The sequence below is a fragment of the Asterias amurensis genome, chromosome 3 (genome assembly GCF_032118995.1).
Source record: "Asterias amurensis chromosome 3, ASM3211899v1".
Lineage (NCBI taxonomy): Eukaryota > Metazoa > Echinodermata > Asteroidea > Forcipulatida > Asteriidae > Asterias > Asterias amurensis.
Genome location: NC_092650.1, coordinates 8,349,998 through 8,368,431, shown reverse-complemented (window position 1 = coordinate 8,368,431; position 18,434 = coordinate 8,349,998). Strand labels below are relative to the sequence as shown.

The following is an 18,434-nucleotide window of genomic DNA, read 5'->3' as shown; positions in this document are numbered from 1 at the left end:
TTAAAAATAGAATTATTAAAGAACACTCGCCTTATTATTAGTGTTTTTTTTTTTAAATATAATATAATAATTATACAAATAAATAAATGATGTACATTTAAGCAACTACTACAACAACAACAACAACAACAACAACAACAACAACAACAACAACAACAACAACAACAACAACAACAACAACAACAACAACAACAACAACAACAACAACACATGTGTACAATAATAATGGTTTCGTGCTGGACCAATTGAATGCATGTGAATTCCATTTCTCAAATCGGTTTGGGGCAAAATATTCAATCAAGTTTTATTTCACTAACTGAATCAAATAATGTACAACCACTCTCACCCTTGCCTAGTTGCAGACATTTTTACATCTTTTTGTTATTTTGTTGTTGTTATACTACCACAATGTTTGTCTTTCTGTGTGTGATGATTGGTAAAAGGTCGTAACCTACCCAGCGACTACAGCTACGGCTACAACTGTTGCTATGGGTGTCTTATTCTTTAATGAACAATGACTTTGCGATCCAGGTAAAGCCGCAAATTTAGACATGGCCTAACATGCCATCAGTACTGTTTAAATTTAGTCATTGTTGACTTTTTATGTGGCACCCATGACCGGAAACGTGTTTGACAAAAAATGTTCTGTTCAATGTGTTAACCTAAAACTATTTTTGTTTGTTTGAACACAGCATGCATGGACCAACAAGCGAATGCCCTCATCCTCGTGTGTTGCCCAACTTGGTGGCCATCTGCCTGGCCTCCATCGCCATATATTTCCAGGAATACAATGGGTATGTAATCATTTCTCAAAAACAAATTTTATTTATTAATTTAAGATTATGCATATAATATCAACAAATCACTTTGTTGTTCTTTCCTGTGGCCCTTGTTTGCTCTTAGATTGGTCAATATAAATAACTAAACAAAAAGTTTCACTCACTTTCAACGACTAAATGTTTGCTAAATAAAATAACCAAATAAAATAATAAAATAAAATAATAGACTAACCTTTAAAGTATCCATCACAGTGTGTGTTCATACTTTTGAGAAAACAGCATAATAACAATTTACAAGATTTGTTAAAGTTCTTTTGAGATTTGTGTTTATATTAGAAGGCAAACACACAGAAGCTTTCTTTTGGAGAAAATACAAAAGGAAAACTTTCGCTCACCTTGTGTGCAATATTGTGCATTATTAAGAGAAAGAATACATGGAATAGATAGATCACATTGCTTGGGTATTTTGTCTCCTCTTTATTATATGATTTCTGCTTCGGGTAATAAGATCCCAAGGTAGATGAAGTTGAGCAAGTCTTTGGATTTCTGCAACCCTTTTGAGACCATTAGACGTGTTGGTGCCTAATCTAAAAGCAGCTTAAAACAAATCAAGTGTTTGACATTCAGTCATTAAAGGTCATCTTGTACTCAATGTCCTGAGTTGACGAATCTTTTGTTGTTTACTTTAGTCTTGATTGTCGATGTTAATTTTGTTAATTTTAATGAAAAAAAATAGGGTTATTTAAACGATCTCAGCTAAAACAATCTGAATGTCTTGTCTGAATGTCTTTTGCCAAATGTTTTTTTTACATGTATGTATTACGATGGGTTTGAGTAGTAGAAAAAACAATGGATATTTGACATTTAAAAAAAGAATGGCAGCCGTTTTGAAATAAAAAATAAAAAATTAAAAGCCCCCTCCTTCCTTTTTTTGAGAAACCTGGGCGCTAACAAGTTTCTTTTTTTACTTGGCCTAATATGTGAACGCTTTATAATTTTTTTTGCAATAGCCCATTTCTTGTAATAAAGGATCGAGAGTGATAAAATTTGCTCTAAAGGTTGCCTGTACTTTTGTCAACCGAGGTTGATAAAAGTCATGACTGTGCCGTCACACAATGAAAGGTCTAAACACTCACTGTAATCTGGAATGCTGTTGTTTATTGTGCATTGCAGATGCAGAGTGCACCCTGAAATAACCATCGAGGATAGCGATGGGTCTAGTGATGACAGCGCCATCTTGCAAGATGAAGAAACCATGATGTGCTTCGTCACCATCCTGACAATGACGTAAGTTTGTATATTTGACCAGCTTATTCCACACTCTCCCATTCTGCTATCACTCTTTTCCTATCATACCTACCACATCAAACCACAGGCATAAAGAACCTATAGACGGACAGCACCTATGGTAATCAACGTTCAGATACCGTAATTGTGACAGCACCAGACTATACCCCAAACCGTGGGCAAAATCTGTGCAAACGCAAGCGAAAACAGGTGTAAAGCAATGGGCAAGTGAAGAGATGACGACAGAAAATGTGTGTTTTTAATGTAAACACATCACCAAAGTCTAAGAAACAATGTTAGATCATTAGCTAGACACTTTTTCTGCCGTAAGTTGTTTGCTGTTTCTCCTCCTCTTTCTGAACTTTCTCCAAAACGATGAAATTAGAAGAATTTTATAAAAAATATATGTTCGTCACACACTTTCTGACCAAAAGGCGCGTCGGTGCGTGTTTTGTGCCGGGCGCTGATGACGCGTACCGCATAGACTTACGTGCTACTGATACGCGATTGTTTGGTGTGCATTCGAAGCGAGCGTACGCAACACGGAGGGCCATAGTATGAACTTGCGTTCCAAAGCGAGTTTAGACTGGATTTCCTGGAAAAAATGTTGTAAACATGACATTTTAACAGTTCAACCTCAACGCCCGACATTTGCAAACAGTCATATGGATTATTTCTGAAGTGTTGTCTTACATATTGAGGCTACAATCCCGCATCGGGTCATCATCTCATGCAAATTTATAAAATATAATTAAGACGGTGCGGGCACTGCCTCAAGGTTATACCAAAACATGTACTAAAAGCAGCGGGTCACGCGTTAACTTCCACCCACGGTTTGAAAAAGTACAAAGTTACTGTTGTTGTTTGCGATGTTAATGCCAAGCCAGTGCAGCCATTTTAAATTCATGATATACCAAGTGATCCGTGCCTTGTTAAGACAACCACCTGGGGGAATTGCTGAAAATCTGAAATGCATGTACCCACTGTGTAAGTTAGATGGCATCATCAAGAAGGCTTGTCCAAACAGATTACCAAACTAGTGTCGGGTAACACACGTCTGCCTTGCACTGTCTATTTGATTGTGGTATAGAGCCACAGCATCGGAAGTAAGAACTCTCTTTAGGTTCCAAAGCATGTGTCTGGGGAGACGGTGGGACAATACGTACAACTGGCACAGAATCCGGGGAAGGTTTAATGAGCTGAGGGGAAAAACTGCTGAGCGGATGTTGGAATCACTTAATGACGAAGCTCTCGATTAAGATTTTCTTGATGTTGTGTATCGTTAGCTATGACTGACTAAAGTCTGGTTATTTATAACTGAGGATGGCCTCTTATCTTTGTCAAGTTTCATTCAATTCTGGTAATTGATTCTTGCCATTTAAAACAATAGCCAGACTGATCTGCCTTCTAGCCTTGATGTGAGTAATACACTGCAATGAATGAAAGGAAATGAAAATGGCTGTTCCAAAACTATGGAGTTGTCTACATGTATGGCCTGGGCCTCAACTAGGTTTTATAGGTGAATGTGCTTTCTGTTTGAAATAGTGTCCGGCAACTTCTTCTTCTTCTTCTTCTTCCTTATAAAGTGCAGCCTTCAAATGGTTGAAGATGTATGCACTTGACCATAACCATCAAAATAAAGCAGTAGTGTCAACAAACAAAAAAGCCCCTAAGTACAGTAATGCATGAATCCTCAACCCAAACCATCAAAATATGTTTTCTCCTGCTTTATTAAAGGAAGATGATCTGGGCTCAGTTTGTATGGCTCTCCTCATTATTCTGTGCTTACATGCATGACCCCGGGGTCCATAAAATATTGCGCATTTCTGCTCTTAAGACCCCCATGTGGTCTGTATATTCATGCGCTTCAGAGGGCGCCATAAGCAATGAATTTGGGGGTAAGCAGTGCCATGAGATTCAACCCTAATGGGAGCCTGATACTGTCATCTCTTGATGATGTATTACGTGTAGGCCTATATACTACCTGTTGTCATTGCTCTCCCTTTTTTATCTTGTTTGATTATTTCTCTATTTGACTTTACTACTGTAGTACTGGGGCTGTTTTTCAAATTGTATTTAAGTGGGCGGATGTGATGAGTAAGGGATGACTGCACTACACAACTTTAGTGTGATGAGCACCCAGTTGATTATAGACTCCTAAGTTGTAATGTACATGTAGCGGTGAAATGATTGGAAACCCACATTTTGTCCTGGACAGTCATGGAAAATAGTATGAGAACTCATTGAGAACTCTGGCAACGAGTACTGCAGCAAAAGTGCTACACAATTAAATTACTATACTGACAATGTCTGAATATTTAGTGTCACCCACCCATGCAAGCTTGTATACGCCTACTATTGTTCCTCTTTTTGGTTATACACTAACTTTTTGGCAACCGCTCCCATTGGTTTTGTACCCGTTTTCCAACAGTGGACCTTTCCCGAACCGTGGACCCTATTGTCCTCTTTTGTTATAGGTCCTCGGTTTCAATGTGTATATGTATATCTACTCACTAAAAGCACAACAAAACAACATCCCCCACCGCCAACATCATGAACAAGCATTCTCGTTTCTAGACAAATTTGAGATGTAGAAAAGCACCAGCAGGAAACGCGCATCACTGTTTATGTACAGGTAGCTCCTCCTTGTGGATACGCTAAACCAAACCACCTCTCCCATCTTGGCTCCTCCCTCCACCTTATCCGGGAGGAGCATACATACATAGCTCAATTTCATGGTTCTGCTTACTGCCATATTCTGCGCTTACAATCACCATTCTTTACTTATGGGAAAGCGCCAATTTTCTGTGTTTGCTTTGAAGGATGCACAATAAATATTTGATGTCACACTTCAAGGCTATCCAATGAAATCATTGTATCCAATGAATTCACTGGTTCTGAAAAGCAAGTACCTGTCCTTGCGGATAAAAACAGGGACCCAGTCTAAGTAATGTGGATGCAAGAGCACAGGCAAAAAATCCCCTGCTAATCAGTTTGAAATAGGCTTTATTTAAGCGTGGAATAATTGGTAAGCGCTGATTCTTTGCTTACGGTAAGCAGAGCCATGAAGTAGTGAGGCCCAGGGGCCAATTTCATAGAGCTGCTTAAGCAAAAAATTTGCTTAAGCACGAAAATAGCTCGCTTATTTTACACATGTTACTGGCCAAAACTTCATGCCATATACATTGCTTATGACTAGTATTTAGCTGTTGTTTACTCCGCATAACAATTGAGTGGAGTCTTGGCCGGTAATCTGATTTTACTAAGCAATGAATTTTTGGCTTAAGCAAATTATTGTGCATAAGCAGCTCTATGAAATTGGGCGCTGATGACATGAGTGTTTCTTACATTACGTAGAGTAGCATCTGTTAGAGTCATATTGAGGATTGGTTGCGTCATGGGGATTCATGGGTCCATGTAATGGGTTACAGGGATGTTATTAGAAACACAGACAAAGCAGCTTCAATGTTGCCTCAAATTAAACCTCTCTATGGGTAATTTCAACACAATTGCATTCAAAGATTGGTAACTTTGTATTTGGAAACAAAAATTAGTTCTACATAATTTAAGACTAGATTTTTACAAAGGGCTGAAAGTGCAAGAGAAAAAAGTGCTTTGATGGAATCAACACCACTGACACAAGTTTTATTTTAAAGTTTTGTCATTTCTAAGTCAGCACTTTTTTTTCTTCATGTGGTTCACATGTGATTTGTGTTATAGACAGAATGAATGTGAATTCATACTCAAGTGCATGTTCATCTAGCTAAATTTTTAAATAGTGAGTATTCACCTATGAAACTTTTTAAATACCATTGGATTTGAAACATACACACTGTGCTTATTCACAAATGGGTCCAAGCGCCTGATACAGAATACTGCCATAAGGCGAGAAAGAAGATCTGCACAAACAAACCAAAGAACAAGGAGAAATTAATTAAACATCAGAGGAAACAGATATGTTTTTAGAGGGTTTCATGAAAACACACAGAGAAGCAGCTTCTGTAATGAAGAGTAGGAGCATGTTCCACAGCTGAGGTAATGCTACTGAGAAGGCTCGGGTTACTGAGCAATGGGAATTTGGGGGGGGGGGGTAATAATTAGTTTTAAAAAAAATTTAAAAAAATACAAATTAGAACATAGACAATAATGGCAGACTCTCACACATACTCATATTGTTTTTTTTTTAATGAAATCTCTGAGTCACCCAATGAGTCAAGGGTCTTGCATTCAGGGCCTAATTTTATGGAGCCCTGAAAATAAACTTTTTTTCTGCTAAGCAAAAATTAGCAGAATACTAAATCACAAACTGTATTTGAGAAATGACATTTTTGCTTGTTGTTGTGCTCAATTTGTGTGTGCTTAAAGGGTCTATGTACTTTTTCCTAACACAAAACACAATGTCCACAGATTGACATTAAACTTACACAGTTTGAAGATGATGAGAGTAGAAAGCTTCCCTTGAAATTCTACTTACTGAGGTGCTGTAGTTTTTGAGAAATGAGTAACAACTACAATTTTTGTCTCAGTTTTCGCATGTAAAAACGTATTAACGTATGATTTAGGGAATAACAGTGCGAGGACCCGGTCTTCACTGGGTGGCAATGACCGGGTTGGTGGCTGGCGCTGTTAACACTTTTATTCCCATTAATAAATACCCTTTTTAGCGAATTAAACGGCTGAAAAATTGTGACTGTTTTCTCGGCGATACTTCCAGACATGTTCAGGGGCCATATTTGAGCTTTTTATAGTTCCCATCTCTTTCGTGCGTTAATCACATTACTGATCTTTGAGACCAGTGACTCTTTTAAATAATTGTCTGTTCAGCGCCTTCACTGGGGTCAAAGGAGGTAAAATGATTGGACGATAGCCGTTCTTGTGCATTAAAACGCGCGCATGAGCTCAGCGACCGTGTACATGTAGCATGTCGCTGTAAACAAGACCATATATGGACAAATGAGTTTATACGCGCGCACCTGCTATACGTGTGCACTCAAAATTCATACATTTTCAGCAAGTGCGCGAAGTTGCAATGAAACTAACTTGGATATAATTAAGCATGCGATACAGTGCAACGCGCAAGGTTTACAGTATGTATGCTGATTTAGGGGCCACTTATTCGCTATTTTCCAAAGCCGGTCTTTATACCAACCGTTAACACTCCCCCACGTGACCGGGTTTTGACCAATCAGAGACTTGAAACCGTCCAAGGTATTTAATGGTATTAAACCATGTTAATGGGATTTCACATTGTTTACTCATTTCTAAAAAACTACAGAACTTTAATTAGTAATACTTCAAGGAAGCTTTCTACTATCGTTAACTTCAAACCCTGTAAGTTTATTGTAAATCTGTGGACATTTTGAAAAAGTACCCAAATCCTTTAATCAGCTCTATGGAATTTTATCACTGTGCTTGTATTCACAGACTGCCTTTGAATCTTAAAGCAGTACTTTGTACACCATTTGTCTTTGCAAATTACTTTCAAATATGCAAGCGTAATGTCCACTAGGTAGGTAACATGTGATACCAATCGATCAGGGAGGGCCTTTAAACATGGTCCATAATTCACTATCATGATGAAACATTGGTTTTCTTTAATACAAGCATAATACACAATGTTCTGAGGCGATAGTAATTATGACAAACCTAGGTAGGGCTGCTGGCAGACCAGTCCAGGTGCACAGCATCAGGCATGTAAGGATTATACTGTGGGAGTCCTTATCATTTTATGCTCCCTGATTGTAAACTTCTGTTCATAGTACATGTAGGTGCACAGTTTTTGATCGATAAACTAAAAATTATCAAAACCTGTTGTACCAACACTGAGCTAAATGTATATTATGTCAGTCTAATACACTTTTAGTATATTTGGTTTGTGGTAACACCATGTGTGTATCTACATGTATTTGCCAGGTAGAGTTTGTTCTTTGGAGAACTGTCTTGCTTTATTCTACTACAGTGAAATAGACTTATCAGGTGTTTTTTTTTCCGGGAGACTTCTAAGTTCTGAAAAGAACTGTCCTGCGTTTTATCTACTACATGTACCTGGGCGGAAGGTAAAAAATCGGCTGGGACTACTACTTTAGCTTATAGGATCATTAACTGCACTACCGTGGAGTGAGTTCTTAAATTGGTCACAAATAAAGAAATACTCTTTTAGTTCTACTAATATGCATTATTTTCAAGGTTGAATTTAATTTTCATTTGAGTTTATACATGAACAGTTCTGCCATACAGTATGACTTTCGTTAACATTTGGTACACTGTGTGTTGAAAATGTCTGTTCAGTATGCGGAAAGAGGCATGTTATTTATCATATTCATACAATTAAACCTGTGGAGCATGTCTGAAACCTTTAAGCTGGTGTGATTGAAGTATGTAGGGTACCTTTACATTTCTATGGGCCCTGTCTGTTGTGTTATTTGATTGAACAGTTGCACAGTCATGTTCAAAATAACAGGCTTAACAGTTTCCGGACTTTTTGTTTGTACTTTCACTTCAAACTGATTGTCTTCCACTGTCAATTTCATGCCAATTAAATTGAATTAAGTAGGGAAATTACAAACTGATTTTATGAAAAAATTTCTGATATGTAGTTTGGTTGTAACCATGTTCATGTGTATCAGTTACTGAAATTAGATTGCTTGTCAAAAAAACAAAGCATTTGCATTGCCATGGTAAATAATGGACTTTATGTTGCCAGAAAAGCCAATCAGGAATTTGTTTGTTCCAACTAGTCCTAACCGGTTTGAGCCAGATCTTGTCAGTTCCATTTGCAAGAACCTAAATCTTACAATGTACATTTCTGATTAGTGCTTTGGTTATTGGGTCATGAGTCCAACCATCTTCTATGAAGCAAAGAAACTCTGTCCTTCTCTGAATAAATTAATATAATGAGGCACTGAATAATAAACAAATATTTGACTAGGGTACGGTACATCAGTCTTTGGGCCCGCTCCTAGTCAAAGTAGGAATCACAAATATTTGAACTTAACTTAAAACTGTACGCGTGATGTCTCTTTAGATATCTGTAATTCAGATAAATAAAATGTAATGCAGTAGTAATTCAGAACTCCCACCTAGACATCGTTGGATTCCTTGTTTAAAAAGCATCCGCTCAAACTCATGGTGATGTGTATTTCTTGGTAATGCGATTTTTAAAAATGTTTTCAATAAGAGTTTGGAATTCTACCATAGCCTGGATTCTTTAAAAATGAATGCCTGATCGTTGGAGTTGCGTGACAACTATCAAAGAAAAAACACCCTTGTCACACAAAGTTGTGTGCTTTCAGATGCTTGATTTCGAGACCTCAAATTTTAAACTTAAGGTCTCGAAATCAAATTCATGGAAAAGTACTTCTTTCTCAAAAACTACGTATGTCACTTCAGAGGGAGCCGTTTCTCACAATGCTTTTACTATCAACCTTGCCCCATTAAACGTTACAAAGTAAGGTTTATGCTGATAATTATTTTGAGTAATTACCAATAGTGTCCACTGCCTTTAAATAGTTTCACACGATGCTAACTACCAAAAGATTTCTGATAGAAATGCTGACATTGTTTGTTCAAAATAATCAAAATCAAAAAATCATTTATTTTAAAATATTACTAATAGCCCTTTAATATGTCCTCAACATTTGGTGATGTCAGGTGCAAATATTAAATTATGCTGTGGGTAGATGCATCCGCTACATCTATTCAGCAAGCCAGCATTACATAGGAACATTTCATTAATATCCCTGAAATCTTTCTGCCTCGTTCCACTCAGTTTATCTTCAATTGGTTCGGCGGTTTGGCGACGCACAAATAATTGATGAATGGGGATGTCATTATCAATGCAGGTCATTGATTGTTTCATGCAGTCCTCTTGCCTTGATGGTCGTGTTGTGAACATCGGCTTTGTGGGCTCATAATTACAGACACTCGTCAAATTTCAATAAAGGTCTTTGATTCTCTAAGGTTATGCCTTAGACTGATACAGGATTTAGCTGGCTAATTTGGCCAGGGGTAAATCCTAAGGAAGCTTTGGGTTTCTATTTTCTGGAGTTATGCTAAATTTCAGTGATAAAATACATGTATGGCCTGGCAATCATTGTTCATGGCCCAACCTGTGCATGTACACATGTACATTGCTTGAGACACAAATTTATATTTTATGTGTCAGTTTTATTAATCAAAATACCAAAATCTGATTCTACAAGTCTGTCATAAATTACCTGTAAACTTTTCTCTGATATTGACTGTCCTTTTTTTGTTAAGCAATACCTCATTAAGCAAATACCAATCATTTTAGAAGGAAGTCTCCTTTTAAACACCATGGGGAGTTAACCGCCAGTAATTCACTATTTGGGTTTGCACTCTGAGTCTTCAAACAAAAGATCTCTTTCCATTCGTTCTGCTCTGAAGTATATTGGTGTCTCTGGGGTGGCTAGAAGTCAATCATGGTAAAGTGCCTTGGGTCTCAGGGATGCAAGGACCTCATTGATTGATATTGGAGGAGGGGGAGAGAGGAGGGGGCTAAGCCTGAGGTGGACAATTCTTTTATTGCAACTCATGGAGGTCAAAGGTTTTAATAATAATATCAAAGTCTTATATAGCACACGTATCTACCAAACAAGGTTCTCACCGTGCTGAGTTATACTCAGAGTATATACAAACTTTCAGAAAGATATATTATTGCAGTGATGGATTCTGAGACCCAACTATGTAGCACTTGTAAGGGTTTACAAGGTGCTACGGCGCATGAAGCAGCCACAACCAGGAACACCGGGATGAACCCCTTCTCTTTTCGATAAGTGCACTGGGTTCTTTTACAAGCGTTACACAACACATGGCACCAACGACTTTACGACCCATCCGAAGGACGAAGCAATGGTAAAGTGTCTTGCTTTAAGGACACAAAATTCACGGCTGGGGATTCAAACCAACACTGGTTAGGACATAGAGAGTTTGGTATTTTGAAGAGAGTTTACATCACGTTCAGACCACAGAGGTCATGGGCTCTTTTGCCCTGCTCTTGGCCTTGGTGCCCCTTCAGAGGTTTCTCATAGACTTTATAATTTTCCATCGGAAGTGCCTTTTGCAAAATGAAAATGGCCCTACCCCCTGAAAGAGGTGGGGGGGGGGGATATTTTGTTCTTCAACTTCAGGTTTGTACCTGAAAAAAAAACAAAACAAAAAACCCAGCATTTTTCACATGTACAACATGCTGTTTGACATGTATGTGACCCAGGAGTTTTTATTTAAGTGTTGCTCATGCTCATATGCTCAAGTAAAAGCAGCACAAAAACGAGAGGTTAAGACATCTTAGTTTCTGGTACCGATTATTGATATGTTGGATTTTTTCCCCTCTTTTTTTTATATAAAACTGAGCACACATGTAGATTTGGCATACATGTACCTAGTCATCTAGGTTAAATTCCTGTGAAATGAGCTGTTGAGTTGAATACGCTTTTGTTAGGATAAAGGACAGCGCCAGCTATCATGTCTCTAGAATGAAAGTCTATTCCAGGAATTGACTCTGTCCAATTTCCCCCCCCCCCCCAACACACACGCACATACACAGACTCAATAACACATAGGGGTCATGGTTCAACAACAACCAATCAGGTATCAGGAAAGATAGACCCACTGCCCTAAGTACTGGGTCATCCAATATATGAATTCCATATAACATCAATGATTAACATCTGATTCACATTGGAACGAAAGTGAAACAAACGAACACGGCATATTGTGTCATCTCCACTCATGTACAAAGTGATTGATTTTCTGAGAATTGTTGTGTTTAAAATTTAAATAAAACTCAGCTAGGCGTGGGCCTAGCAAAAAAACAATTAACTTGGTGTTAGTGTATTTTGTTGTGGTTTATTATAATTGGAGGTGGCCTGAATGATTGTTACTATTAATACTTTGATTTTATGTCACAGACTGAGTGCGGTCTCAATATTGCTGAATCTTAAAGTCACTAATGGCAATCTTCAAATTTTGTAATAGATGTTAAATTTGCATCTGGATAAAGAATGTTCATTTTGGTTTTTACCCATACATGTACATGGATGTGTGTTAGCACTGTATGCTCAGTACTTACACGAGTTCTTTGAAAATAAATCACATGCATATTACTTGGGTGGGATTCAAACCTACGACCCTTGCAATTCTAGAGCAGTGTCTTACCAACTAGACTACCGAGACTGCCCCGGGGCTAGAGGCAGTTCAAATATTATTGTTCGACCTAGAGTCGCCTCTAATCTATTTGGTTCGGACTGTTCATTTTAAAACATTGCATCTAATTACTTGACCTACACTCTTCAAAACATGTGTATCCCTAAATGTCCAGCATCACAAAACACATTTACACTGCGGGATGATTAAACGAAAGTGCATAACCATGGAAACCGCTCTCTGTGTCGTGCTCTGACAATGATCCACCCTCCACCATCATGTCTCCAGTCCGTTAATTGCACCTTCTTATCCTGGGCTCTTCTAATGCTTCACTTTGCCATTTGAGAGGAGTTTATGGGGGCGAAATTCTCCAGGGATTGGACAAGCTTTTTATCAGATCATTCATGGTATCCTTAAAGGGAACGTTGCCTTGGATAGGTCGAGTTGGTCCATGAAAAACATTTGAAAGCGTTTGTGATATAATGCATATGGTTAGAAAGATGTTTTAAGATTAGAATTTAATGATCTACACAAATGTGCCTCGAAATTTCATGGATTTCTTTTTACTTTGCAAACTAACACGGTCGACCATTTTATGGAGTAAACACTTGACTCCACAAAATGGCGTGCTGTGTTAGTTCACAAGGTATAAGGAAAACTATGCGATTTCGAGGCATAAATGTGTGGATCATTATATTCTATCTTTAAAAAACATTTCTAACTGTATACATATTCAAGGCAACCTGTTCCTGTAATCAGTGGAGACCCTTGTGCTGTGAATCAATGCAGGGTTTCCTGAATGCTTGTGAGTGATTCAGGACTCTTTGTCATAAATGCACATGTCATTGTTTGACATGAAGTAAAGGTAATAAGTATCCAATTGGTCAGGAACTGCTGAAAGGAGGCATTGGGGGGCAGGGGGGGGGTGTATTTTCTGTTTTTTAAGCCAGAAGAGCTTTTATTTTGAGACGTGCTGTGCACTCTATATGTAGTTCACATTTGTCAGGGATCTGTGAAGTATCTTTAAGAGGGTTTTTGTGTTCTGAAGTATAGGGCCTTGTTTAACTTGGCTCAATTGATCATTCTAGTCAAAGTTTTTTGGTTCTTATTTCTAAATGATGTCAAGTCATTGAACTTAGTTAGGTTAACGGATTCAAGTACTTTTTCAAAATTACCTTGGATCGGTCGAGTTGGTCTTTGAAAAGCGTTTTGTAACCGTTTGTTATAAAATGCATATGGTTAGAAAGATGTTGTAAAAGTGGAATACAATGATCTACACAAATATGCCTCGAAATTGCACGGTTTTCTTTTTACCTCGTCCAATAACACGGTCGGCCATTTATGGGAGTCAAAGATTTGATTCCCATAAATGGCCGACCGTGATAGTTCGCAACGTAACAAGAAAACCGTGCAATTTTGAGTGATACTTGTGTGGATCATTGTATTCTACTTTTAAAACATCCTTCTAACCATATGCATTTTATAACAAACGGTTTCAAACGCCTTTTGTAGACCAACTCGTCCGATCCAAGGCAACGTGTTCCTTTAAAGGAACGTTACAGAATCGGTAAGAAACAAATCGTGAAGATCACAGATTTACATAAAACTTACACGGTCTAATGATGATTATAGTAGAAAACATACCTTGAAATATTTCTGTTGAAATGTCATATTTGATGAGAAATAAATAATCTAACTTCGCATTTGGAGTTTATCGCTCAGTGAGCGTTTTATTCATTTTTGTTTTGGCATCGATGCAATGCAAAATTTGTAATTGGTTTTTCACTATTCTCATATGACCCAGATGGCCGATCGATCTCAAACTTCTACATGTTTGTCAGTTAATGTATATGGTGGATAACATAAAGTGCTTACACTGCCAGCAACTCTTTTGTTAGCAAAAACCAATTCTGTATTGTTCCTTTAAACTTACATGGTTTTAAGATAATGATACTAGAAAGCTTCCCTTCAAATATTACTTACTGAGGTGCTGTAGTTTTTGAGAAATGAGTAAAAAAACTCACAAAATAATTTTCATCTCAGTTAGAAAACAGAAACAAACATTATTTTTGTGTCATTGTTTTACTCATTTCTCAAAAACCACAGCACCTCAGTATCTAATATTTTAAGAGAAGCTTTTTACTATCAAAATCTTCAAATTGTGTAAGTTTAATATTAATTTGTGGACATCGTGTTCTTTGTTAGAAAAGAAAGTACATAGACCCTTTATATTAACCTTTGAAATATCCTAAACACTGAGGTACTATTTTCTAATTTGGTTGCAAACTTCGATATGAATGTTACTTGACAGCATTGACCACCCATCAGCTTTCTACCAACAATCGACCAATCAACCCATCAACTATCTGTCAACCATCTACCAAGAAGTAATGAACTATCTGTCTACCATTTATTGACCACCCATCAGCTTTCTATCAGCAATCAACCAATCAACCATCTACCAAGAAGTAATGAACTATCTATCTACCATTTATTGACCACCCATCAGCTTTCTATCAGCAATCAACCAATCAACCATCTACCAAGAAGTAATGAACTATCTGTCTACCATTTATTGACCACCCATCAGCTTTCTATCAGCAATCAACCAATCAACCATCTACCAAGAAGCAATGAACTATCTGTCTACCATTTATTGACCACCCATCAGCGTTCTATCAGCAATCAACCAATCAACCATCTACCAAGAAGTAATGAACTATCTATCTACCATTTATTGACCACCCATCAGCTTTCTATCAACAATCAACCAATGAATGATCAACTATCTATCAACCATCTACCAAAAAGTAATGAACTATCTATCTACCATTTATTGACCACCCATCAGCTTTCTACTAACAATCGACCAATCAACCCATCAACTATCTATCAACCATCTACCAAGAAGTACTGAACTATCTATCTACCATTTATTGACCACCCATCAGCTTTCTATCAGCAATCAACCAATCAACCATCTACCAAGAAGTAATGAACTATCTGTCTACCATTTATTGACCACCCATCAGCTTTCTATCAGCAATCAACCAATCAACCATCTACCAAGAAGCAATGAACTATCTGTCTACCATTTATTGACCACCCATCAGCTTTCTATCAGCAATCAACCAATCAACCATCTACCATAAAGGAATGAACTATCTATCTACCATTTATTGACCACCCATCAGCTTTCTATCAACAATCGACCAATGAACGATCAACTATCTATCAACCATCTACCAAGAAGTAATGAACTATCTATCTACCATTTATTGACCACCCGTCAGCTTTCTACCAACAATCGACCAATCAACCCATCAACTATCTGTCAACCATCTACCAAGAAGTAATGAACTATCTGTCTACCATTTATTGACCACCTATCAGCTTTCTATCAGCAATCAACCAATCAACCATCTACCAAGAAGTAATGAACTATCTATCTACCATTTATTGACCACCCATCAGCTTTCTATCAACAATCAACCAATGAACGATCAACTATCTATCAACCATCTACCAAGAAGTAATGAACTAACTATCTACCATTTATTGACCACCCGTCAGCTTTCTACCAACAATCGACCAATCAACCCATCAACTATCTGTCAACCATCAACCAAGAAGTACTGAACATCTATCTACCATTTATTGACCACCCATCAGCTTTCTATCGGCAATCAACCAATCAACCATCTACCAAGAAGTAATGAACTATCTGTCTACCATTTATTGACCACCCATCAGCTTTCTATCAGCAATCAACCAATCAACCATCTACCAAGAAGTAATGAACTATCTGTCTACCATTTATTGACCACCCATCAGCTTTCTATCAGCTGTCGTTTTATTTTCAAAAGATCAAATACCAGTAATTGGTATCATTCATTGCATGTTCAACTTTTATCAACTATCTATCGACTGATCAACCAAACAGCTATCAACTATCCATCTTCCATTTATTGCTCACCCGTCAGCTTTCTATCAACTGTCTATAAACCATCAACTAACCAGCTGAAGACTTTGTATTTACAACCTGTCAATCTTTTTTTCCAAAATATCACTTGATTAGCGAATAATGGACCATTCATCAGCTTCTATTAACCACCAACGCATCAAAGTATCTATTATTATCAGCCATCAACCAAACAACTTTCTATCAACCATTTACCAAGATACAATCAAATGTTTTCTGTTTAAAAAAATCATATATTAACTATCTGCTAGTTACTTATTGATCATCCACTAGCTTTTTATCAACCATCAACCAACCAGCTATCAAATATACCAACCACCAACCAACCATTTATTAACCATCGTCCCACCAACTACATGTATCAACTGTCTATCTGCCATCTTGTCAGCCTATCAACCAACAATCAACCATCTATCGACTATTCATCAACCATTTATCAACCATCTATCTATTGATTATCTATTATTGTACATATGTATAACAACCATCAGCGACAAGCAAACAATCTCAATTCAAAAAAATTTCAAACCAAAATTTGCCATCTTCGTTTAGATTGTCTATAATTAATTATAAGGCCTATTATCATATACTTGTGGTAGTGAAACCAAAGATGCCTTATGCATGCATAAGTTAATCACTTGCCCGCATGCCTATCTTTATACACACCAACTGGAACTTTACAAGTAATAATGAGATACTGTACATGTTTTGCACTGAGATCTTGAGAGGCGATCCACATACATGTACAGGGTTGTGATGATGTCCCCGATATTAAGGACACGCACCTTTCTATTTGTGGATAAAGTCAATACTCTCGGCAAGTACCGCATAACCCTCTTCAGATGTGATCACCCAAGAAAAAAGTCTGGGAAAAAAAAAATAACTGGAAAATGTATGAATAATTAGCCAAGGATAAGGATTGTTTTACAATAACATAGAAATCCATTAGGGTTGTAGTAATTGTGGTCGGTGGAATAGGACTTGTGGTAATTAGGAAGTTGCACTTGAATTTTCAATGTGGTGTTTTGTCTGCTATTAGTGCGTGGATGCCATTCTGCATATTCTGCGTGTACACGGTTGTCGTGCCGCAATCCCGCCGTAAACCCGCCATGTTGATATCGGACTGGGAGGGATTGAATGGCATATTGTTCCTACTTCATGGTGTATCGTGTTTCATTCTCCCTGTGCTGGACTTTGGAACGTGCTTTAGCAAAGAGTGAGGGCTATAATGCTAATGCAGGATGGCTCAATATTATAACTCACAAAATGATACAAAATTAACTATGCAGAGTATCAAGATATTATAGCCAGACTATACAGATGTGCAGGTTGAATGTCAAAATTCACTGGCGTGATTCTTGTTGTTTGTTCATCTTCAAAAATACATGAAGGCAATAATAATTTGAATAATTTTTATGAGGTTGCTCTCTGAAAATTAAGCTAAAAAATAAAGTTACTCATGGGACTAAAAATAAGTTGTTTCAAATAACTAAATTAGATAGTTGTTTTCAGTGTTTAAAAAAAAAAAACAAAACAAAAAAAAAAAAAAACAAGAGGATGGAATTTTTTTTGGGGGAGAACAAATATTAATGATTGTATATGGGTAAAGCCAAGAATTAATAAAAACAAGAGGAGTTACATGTTTGTAATTTTTATTTCTGAATGAAATACGCAGATTACCTCGCTTCTTAAATTTGCTGTCGATCTGTCTACTTAATGAAATTCATGGAAGGAATATTAGCTGTGACGTTTTTCTTTGGATTTCATATTCGCAGAGCGGCATAAATTCATATCACATGAAAAATATGCAGATTAAGATGCATCGTACAGCAGCAGCATCTTCAACTGATTTATTATTATAAGTTCCCCCCCTACCGTTTAAACAAAATTGTTGATTGTATTCATGGGCTATGTTTTTTTGTTTTTCAATACGCTCACAAGTATTCCGTTACAGGTTAAATAATAGTGCGTCCAGAGTTATTTTTGTACTGGACATGTGTATCTGTGATCTACTGGTGCCCATGGGGAATATATCACCGTTAGTTGATCCGGGTTGATCTTTTGAAAATTGACTGGTAAGGAGAACGCCGCAGTGAAATCACATTGCTGAGAAAGGACTCATTTTGCCCTGGGGTATCACTTAGTAACAGCAGACAAGAACCTGATAACAAATAGATGCACTTTCAGAAGTGACGCCTATTTTGTCACAGCAATCTCTATAT

At 37.4% G+C, this 18,434-nt stretch overlaps 1 protein-coding gene across 1 annotated transcript in view; it reads left to right on the top strand.

Annotated features, from left to right (window-relative positions):
* Window positions 1-18,434, top strand: part of LOC139934669 (C-Maf-inducing protein-like) — a 101,207-nt gene that overhangs the window by 55,698 nt on the left and 27,075 nt on the right. The window contains exons 7-8 of the mRNA XM_071929013.1: window positions 693-794; window positions 1,953-2,066. Of these exons, the coding sequence (XP_071785114.1) occupies window positions 693-794; window positions 1,953-2,066 (216 nt within the window). The remainder of the gene's footprint in view (window positions 1-692; window positions 795-1,952; window positions 2,067-18,434) is intronic.